This window comes from Panthera uncia (genome assembly GCF_023721935.1).
Source record: "Panthera uncia isolate 11264 chromosome B3 unlocalized genomic scaffold, Puncia_PCG_1.0 HiC_scaffold_1, whole genome shotgun sequence".
Taxonomy (NCBI): Eukaryota; Metazoa; Chordata; class Mammalia; order Carnivora; family Felidae; genus Panthera; species Panthera uncia.
In genome coordinates this window covers 82,915,839-82,924,227 of record NW_026057582.1, presented here as the reverse complement: position 1 = coordinate 82,924,227, position 8,389 = coordinate 82,915,839, and the positions used below count along the sequence as shown (strand labels likewise).

Sequence of the window (8,389 nt, the reverse complement as noted above, 5' to 3'; positions counted from 1 at the left end):
GGTAAACTGCTGAGAAAACACCCTGAAAATTACAGTATGGGCATTTGGGCATGGTGATGCTATATGTCTTCCAATTTCCAAATGAAAGGCAGGGGCAGTGGTCTTGCTATAAAGCCAGGGAAAGGCCACGGGGCAGAGTTTTAGTTCAGGATCCTCCCCGATCCTTCCCCCCCACCTCCCCATCTACAGGCTCTTACTAGGCCAACAGCTATTTTCTGGTTGTTGAAAAGGTCATCACAGACCCGAAGGGAAGTGATACCCATAAGTCAGAGTATCCAAGCTGGGGCTGTGTGGCAGCTGTGGAGGTACCCTGCTCAAACCTCCCTCGGAGAGAACCAGCTGTGAGAAGCACTAAGCCCCCAGCTGCTGTACCTTCCAGCCTGCCTCAGTGCTCTAGGCCCCCACCCCCTCCCCTTTCTGCCCAACAGGCAATCTGCCTGGTATTCCCCACTGGCCTTGCTGGGATCTTCCTAGAGCGGCACTGTAATATGAGACTCCTCTCACCCAATTCTCCCTTCCCTCTCTCCTTTCACAGGTGCCAGGCTCTTCCTCATGACTCCTGCTCCTTCCCCCTTTATCCTTCACAGCTGTTTTCTCCTATAAATCTCTTGCTTGTCTAATTCTCTCTTGACATTTGCTGCTCAGAGGACCCGAACTAAAATCTAGTATATATGCCATCTGAGTCTGGCACCACTAGTAAGTTGATTCTCGGGGCGGTGGGGGGCAAACCTGGTGAGTTTTATAATAGCTGGACGGAGGCCCTGTGGACAGGATCACTTGTGGAGCGTTGGGAAAGACGGTTGATGAAGGGTACAACATTCCGAGAAAATGAACACAGTGCTTATCAGCACTTGTGATGAGCTAGAGAGCCGAAGATGCATGTTCCCTCTGGGGGGCGCGAACATTACAGGGAGCTGGTTTTAATCCCAACTTCACCATCTCTTCAGGAAAGTTTCCTCATCCATAAAAATGGGAATAATTTGGGGCGCCTGGGTGGCGCAGTCGGTTAAACGTCCGACTTCAGCCAGGTCACGATCTCGCGGTCCGTGAGTTCGAGCCCCGCGTCGGGCTCTGGGCTGATAGCTCAGAGCCTGGAGCCTGTTTCCGATTCTGTGTCTCCCTCTCTCTCTGCCCCTCCCCCGTTCATGCTCTGTCTCTCTCTGTCCCAAAAATAAATAAAAAAACGTTGAAAAAAAAAATTAAAAAAAAAAATGGGAATAATTTTACTTACCTTGCTGGGCTGTAAGAATGAAGAGAGTGTTGGGGCGCCTGGGTGGCACCCCCAGGGTGGGTTAAGTGCCTGACTTCAGCTCAGGTCATGACCTCGTGGTTCGTGAGGTCGAGCCCTGTGTGGGGCTCTGTGCTGACAGCTCAGAGCCTGGAGCCTGCTTCGGAATCTGTGTCTCCCTCTCTGCCCCTCCCCCACTCACCCTCTGTCTCTCTCTCTCTCCCTCTCTCGAAAATAAATAGACATTAAAAAAAGACAATTTTTAAGAAGGAAGAGAGTGCCACACACAAAGGACTTGGCGGGGTCCTGGCACAGGTGCTCTCAATTCAGAGAAGCTTTGCTAATTATTTATATTTTCCTTTAGGAAGAGAAGGAATGCCCCCTCCTGTTGCTTGAAGCCAGGCAGGGACCATTCCGGTTCCGCTTAAAAAGCACTGGATCCACCCTGGGAGGGGCCTGCAGGCTTGCCCCCCAGGCCTTGGAAAAGGTGAGGGTTCTGTGTTGGGGGAGGGGTGAGGGTTCTGTGTTGGGGGAGGGGTGTCAGCTCCCGCAGAGGGTCTGGGTGGTGGGACCCTCCGGAAAGTGGGGGGAGGTGGGAGAGGGGCCCCGGTGGGGGAGGGGAGGGAAGGGGAGGGAAAAGGGCCTCAGAAACTCAGGTAAGGTGGTTTCTGACCGGAGAGGAGAGTGGAGTCAGGGCCCAGACGTGGAAGGCCAGCCCCCTCGGGCTCCTCCCCTTTCCTTTGTTCATTGCCCTCAGCTGGTGAGAAAAGTTAAACTGCCAGCTCCATCCCTGTGCCCAGGGGAACGAGGCTGTATGGTCGGAGCCAGTTTGAAAGGGGACCCTTGTCCTCCTAGGCGCCAGGCAGTGGCAGTAGCTCTGTGTGGGGATGAAGGCGGGCCCAGTGAAAAGGAGGGATTGCAAGAAGACACGGTCCAGGTGTCCGGTTCTGCGAATGCCCCTGCTCCCCCCCTGGTGGCCCAGAGCTTGCCACGTACCCCTAGCTCTGGCCTGGGTACCCAGCACAAGGGAGGCCCTACTAGGGCCACCTCCCTTTCAGAATTCCATTTTCCTGAGTAGAAGGGTGGGTAGATGACAAATTAAGTTCCTCAGGGTTGACTCTGGGGAAAAACAGTGGTGGGTGACGATTTATTTGTCTTAGCAGGTCCTCTCCCTCTTACCTCAAATCCTCCTGCCCACACCACAGGTGTCTGGTCCTGGCTGTCAGGTTGCTCTGTGGCCTGGCACCCTTTTCTGCCTGGGAGGAGAGTAGCCAATAAGCTAACCACATCAAGGACTTCATGGGTCCCCCACTCCTCCGGGGCAGGGACTGGTAAATGTCAGTTGGGCTGAATTGGATTCTCCCAAAATGAAGAAATGAAAGAACTGAGAAGGGAAGATGTGTGCAAATGCCCCCCAAATGCAACCCCATCCACTCTTCATCTTCCTACTCCCTTCTCTCTCTACCCTCCCCGTGCACGGTCTCTCTCTCCGGCAATTTGGGAGGCACACAGACCTGGGTTGGATATTGGGCAAGATACTTACTCTCTCTTACTCTCCTGTCTGTACAACAGGATAACACCTCTGCTATTGGACCGCGGTGAGATTTAAACAAGGTAAGCACAACAGGGGGCCGGCATTCTTGGCCCCCTACCACCCCCAAGCTGCAGGCCCTTCAGAGCTGGACTGAATGGTTGCCATAGGTCTGGAGCAAAGGTTCCAGCCAAGGGGAGAGTAGATGGCGGGAGTGGGGGGGGGGGGGGGGGGGTGGGGGGGGGGGGTTCCTGAGGGGCTGCAAGCTCAGAGGAGGCCTGACCGGTTGGCAGGGGAAGTGAACCCACGGGTCAAAGGGGCTCTGCCCAGGAGCGGCTCCAGTCTTCTAGCCTCCAGCGCTGGATGAACACCCTGTCCTGGCTCCTCACTTGTCTCCACAGGGCTCTCAGGGATCGGGTGTTTAACTACCATTTCAAAGAACATCCATTGAGCCAAGTGCTGGGATGGGTGCTTTTCCTCATTTTGTCTTCATTCATCCTCACAGGACTCTGCATAAGATATTATTCCTAGGATTAGTGGAGCAGGTGGAGACTCAGAGGTGGTCCAGCAGCTGGGGGAGTGGGGCTGGCACTTGATCGGTCTGGATGACTCCAAGCACAGTGCTCTCTGTTCTGCAGCAAGATGCACACCTTGTTTTTGCCTGGCCATCTGCAAGCCAGCCCCCTGGGCTAAGTTCTGGGAATGTCAAATGAATGAGACAGACATGGTCTCAAACTCACACAATCACATTCTCAATGGGGGAGACTGATAAGTAACTGGGCAGTTACAACACAGCAAGTAAGTGCTATCAGAGGTGAAGTCCCACAGTCAAGGCGACCTTGAAGAGGGGCATCTGACCCAGACCAGGAATCAAGTAAAGGCCTCCCGGTGGGTCATGGCAGAGAACCATGGGTGCCCCTAGAATTACCCTCCCCTGATTGCTCTTCTGAAGTCAGAGGATAAGTGCTGTCTGCAGGGGGCCCTTCCCACCTCCCTCTTTTCCTCCCTCCCTCTGGCACCACCTCTCACCACTGCCTCAGGTCCCTGAAGTACAGTGATTCCAGCTGGGGGTATAGGAAATAGGATTAACAAGGAAGGGCCAGCTCTGACCTTGCATCTCTCCCATGGTCATGGGGAGCCCAGCCTCCTATTCTCCATCGCCTGGTGGTCCTGGGATCTCTGGACAGCATTGGGGAACACACTGAGGCCTGTCCTCCACTGCTCAGATTGTAGTCCTCCTACATTGCCCACAACTTCCTCTGGATCTAAGTTAGCAAGACCCTGCCCCTCACTCAACCTCTTTGCCCTCTTTGTAATTCTCAACACCAAGAATAACTTCCCCTGGCTCACACCACAATCCCCTTTTTCATCTGGGGCCTCCTCAGTCAAGAAGTATTCCTGGAGCACCTGGGTGGCTCGGTCAGTTAAGCGATTGACTTTGGCTCAGGTCACGATCTCACAGTTCGTGGGTTTAAGCCCCGCGTCTGGCTCTGTGTTGACAGCTAGGAGCCTGGAGCCTGCCTCGGATTCTGTGTCTTCTTCTCGCTCTGCCCCTCCCCTGCTTGCAGTCTGCCTCTCCCACTCTCTCAAAAATAAATAAACATAAAAAAAAAAGTATTCCTGCCTAAGAGGAGGAGGAGCCAATGTCTCATACCCACCTCTTCTTCAGGGAATATTCCAGGTAGCTGTGCTCTAGACATGGGGCCATTCCTAATGGGGCCTGTCCTTTAGTACCATCCCAGAAGCTGAGTTTGTGATCTGCTATGGCCCATGGGAAGCTGCCAAAGGCTCCCTGGTATGTAAATGGCCCACTGGACTGGCCCAAGCAGCTTACACTGGTCTCACTCTCTCTACCTGCAAACTCCCTCTTCTGACCTGGGAAGACAGGCATTATGGAGAAATTTTGGATACACAGGGGCTCAGAGGGAGAATTACAGATGCTGGCTTTGTATACAAAACAGCTTTATTAAAAATTCAGCAATTTGGAAAACAAAGCCTTTACAAGGGTTCTATCAAAAAGTACAAATTTTAAATAAATGAGTCAGAAAAGTGGCAGCCAGATTACACCAGCCACAGTTACAACCTTGGGAGAAGGCAGGAGGTGCCCAGAGCCCCCCCTCAAAGGCTGGGCACAGGGGTCTTTGGACTTGTGCAGGGACAGGCAAGGGCCCTGACTCAGTTTCCCTTTCCTTGGAAAAAACGGAAAGAACCTGGAAAGTGTAGGAAAGTGAGTGAAACAGAAAGGCACAAAAGTCATTTAAAAGGCACAACTGACGACCCCAGCCCTGAGGCGCATGAAGTGGGTGAATGGGTGATCAGAGCCACAGGGCCCCTGGCTCTGGTCATTTTCCCGATTGGTGTCACCTCTAGGTTTTGGCCACAGGTTAAGGTGGACCAAGTGGACGGCACAATTCCTGCAGCCCGGGGCCTGGAGCCAGTCTTTGGAAGGATCTGTGGTTACTCATTGGCAAGCTGGTGTCTAGCCCTGCCAGGGCAAGCAGGGTTGCATGGCCCCTAAGAAATTCCCTCAGTGCAGAGCACCAGGCCTCTCGTCTAACCCCGTCCTCTGAGCCTCGGTGGGCACCCACCCTGGACAAGGAACTTCTGCAGGCAGTCCTTGCCATCCAGGCATCTGGAGAAGCCTCAAGTCCCCCGAGCTAGGGTTTCTCTGAATGGCAGGGAGCTGGCATCGTCAAAACCAGTCCCCAACATACCCGGAGTCACTGGTGACAGGCCTCCCTGGTGACATTAGGCAGTGGGTAGGCAAAGAGGGAGAAGTCTAGGATATACTTAGGAAGCACATCCTGCAGGAGGGCCCGTGGGGCACTGCACAGGTGGTAGTGCAGGCTCTCAGGGCTGGCTGGCCGGTACCAGGCCTGGCGAGCCGGGAATCGGACATGGGGTGGTGCCCGCACCCACTCCAGCACCTGGTTGGCATCAGCCTCCAGCCTCTCATAGGAGCCTACAAAGTCGTAGTGCACGGCACAAGGCTGGCACAGGTGGTACACGGGCATCCAATGCTCATTCATCCGCTCAGGGTCCTCGTCCACCAGGTATCTTAGGAACTCGGGGAAGGTGACGTCGTCCCCTGCAGGGCTGGGTCCCGCTCCGGCCCTGTACCGCCTCACGATCTCAGCCCCATAGCGCTGCTGGTACTCTCGGATTTCGCCAAACTTGTTGCGGTAGGCAGAGAGAAGGCGTTCCAAGGGGTCCCGCACAAACAGAAACTTGAAGTAGTGTTGTAGGCGGTAGCGAATCTCCTCAGGCCGCAGGTCTGCCAGGAACACCAGGTCATTGCGGTGGTCCATCTTGAGGCGGACATCCACGCTGTCCAGGACGCCTGCCAGCACCTTCAGCACCCGCTTCCAGTTAGAGCAGGCCACCTTGGGGACGTAGCAGTAGAGGAAGCGGTAGCGGTCACTCACGAGGATGTGGCGCAGTAGGGTGCGCCGCTGTCCCACAGGCAAGTCCCAAGGGTCCCGGGGCATGCCTGGTTGTCCGCACATTGCCCGCAAAGTGCGGTTCCGGACGTCCTGCCTCACCTGCAAGTCCGAGTCCCCGGCCTCCAGGGACAGCCCCCCAGGCCTGGGGAGGGCCCGGCGCCAGGCCGCGCCCTCGCGATTGGGAGGGTGCAGGGGAAGGGGCTTCATCTCGGCCAGGATGCCCCGCTCGATCATGAGCAGCAGCCCGCTGGAGGCCACGATCACCGCGAACATCAGCATGGACGGCAGCAGCAGGGGCGGCCCCCCCAGCCCGGCCCGGGCCCTGCCCAGTGGGGCCCGCCTCAGCGCCCGGCCCAGGGATTCGGCGCCATTTGGGGCCGCCAGCGGGGTCAGCGGGCGGGGGAACATGGTGCTCCCGGGGTGGGGGCCTGCGCCGGCCCGGCCGATCCGAGGGCCGCCTGGGAGGCGGGCTCGGGCCGGGGGCGGGAGCCGAGGGCTTGGGCCCGCAGCGCGGGGAGGGCCCCCAGGAGGGGAGCGCCCGCGGGAGGCCCCGGCGCGCGAGAGGGGTGGCCGGCTCCCGGGCTGCGGCGGGGGAGCGGGCGGCGAGCGGCAGGCGGGCGCGGCGAGGGACCGTGGCCGGATGTCCCGCCCGGCAGCTCCCCGCCCCCGGCCCAGCCGTGACACAGGCGCGGGGGCGGGCCCAGGCCCGGGGCGGGGAGAGAGGAGGGCGCCCCAGCATGGAGCGGGCCAGGAGGGCGCGTGCAGACCCCCACCCGGGAGAGGGCGCCGGAGCCAGGGCAGCCCTGGTGCTCCCGGCTTCGGAGACAAAAGCTGCTGACGCCCAAAAGGCAGAAGAGACCCAGGCCAGGGCTCCCTCTCGCGCAGCGCGTGCCCTCGGGGAGCTGCACGGAGAGGACCGGCACCCAATGCCCTGCCGCACACTCTGGCCTGGCTGAGACCTTCCTCCAACAGCGTGTCTGGAGGCAGAGGGCACCCTCAACGCTGTGCGCGAGTCCAAACTTTCGGGAAATCCTTCTTTCCCGCTGGAAGCGGAGTCCCCAGTGTGCTCCTCCTACTCACCCTGCCCTAGCCACTCCAGTAAAGAGAAGCAAGATTGTCAGGCACTGGCCAGTGGCTCATCTCCATGGTGACCATTAGATTTAACAGTACCTGCTGGATTACAGTGTTCATCTGCTGGGTAATGCTGAAATGTCTGGAAATGGAGACTTCTCCCTGACTGTGTGCCTTTCCCCAGACCTGAAGAAGTGGGAGAACTGGGACAATCTCTGATGAGGGGCCAGTTTGTGCATGGTGGTCACTAGTGTGACCAGACACATTTTGAAGGGTTAGGAGCTGGAGGCACAGAGCAGCAGCCTCCCTCACTGGAGCCAAACATGCCTCAGTGGCACCGGGCTGACCATGTGGGCTAGAAGCAGATATGGGAATGCCTAGGATAGCAGTGGCCAGCCTTTACCCACCAAACTGGGCACCTAGCTTAGGGCCCAGAGTTCGTCCTGTTATGGATGTGTGGGGAGCCCGTGAAGTCCCAAAGGGGAGTAGTGATGTGATCAGAATCCACATTTACCAAGGCAGGTGCCTGCTCAGTGTATGGTATGCTCTCTTCCAGTTGTCACAATGACCCCTGGAGGCAGGGACTACAGGCATTCCCACAGCACAGCTGAGGAAATAGGCTCAGGGGAGCTGAGACTCTATCAATCAGTCTGATTCTAAAACCTACACTCCTAATCGAGATTAATGAACCACTGACTCGGAATGGTTTGGAGGAAGCAGCTGACCCTAGGTCACAGTACTGAAGGGGTGAATGGAACAGGGGTAGAAGATGCCAGAGGCTTTTAGTGGGAGAATGGAGGTACCACTGATTAGATGAATTCATAAGCATGATGGGTTCTGGAGGATGAGACGAAGCTAAAGGGTTCATGGAAGGCCCTCAATCCCTAGCAACATAACACAAGGGGAGGAATTGAAGTGTGGCTTTTCAGCTCCTCAGGGTTAGGCTCCCAACATCTCACTGCCTGAGTGCTGAGTGCATCTCAGGATGCACCATCCACTGACTTACAACTTTGTATCAAGTTCAGCCTTCACCGAACTCCTGGCTTCCAATAGCAGTGAATGCAGATTTCTGATGTTGGGATTATTTTCTACTGGTTCATTTATTTATTTTTGAAC

The 8,389-nt window shown here is 56.6% G+C and overlaps 1 protein-coding gene across 1 annotated transcript; it reads right to left on the bottom strand.

The window, feature by feature from the left end:
* Positions 1-4,704: 4,704 nt before the first annotated feature.
* Positions 4,705-6,843, bottom strand: CHST14 (carbohydrate sulfotransferase 14). Its single transcript, XM_049613352.1, has one exon. It carries the CDS (start codon positions 6,608-6,610, stop codon positions 5,480-5,482), a length of 1,131 nt encoding a protein of 376 aa, XP_049469309.1. The 5' UTR covers positions 6,611-6,843; the 3' UTR covers positions 4,705-5,479.
* Positions 6,844-8,389: the final 1,546 nt, after the last annotated feature.

Bases quoted from the DNA above. Each gene is read 5' to 3' on its own strand.
- CHST14 (XM_049613352.1), bottom strand. From the start codon at position 6,610: ATGTTCCCCCGCCCGCTGACCCCGCTGGCGGCCCCAAATGGCGCCGAA.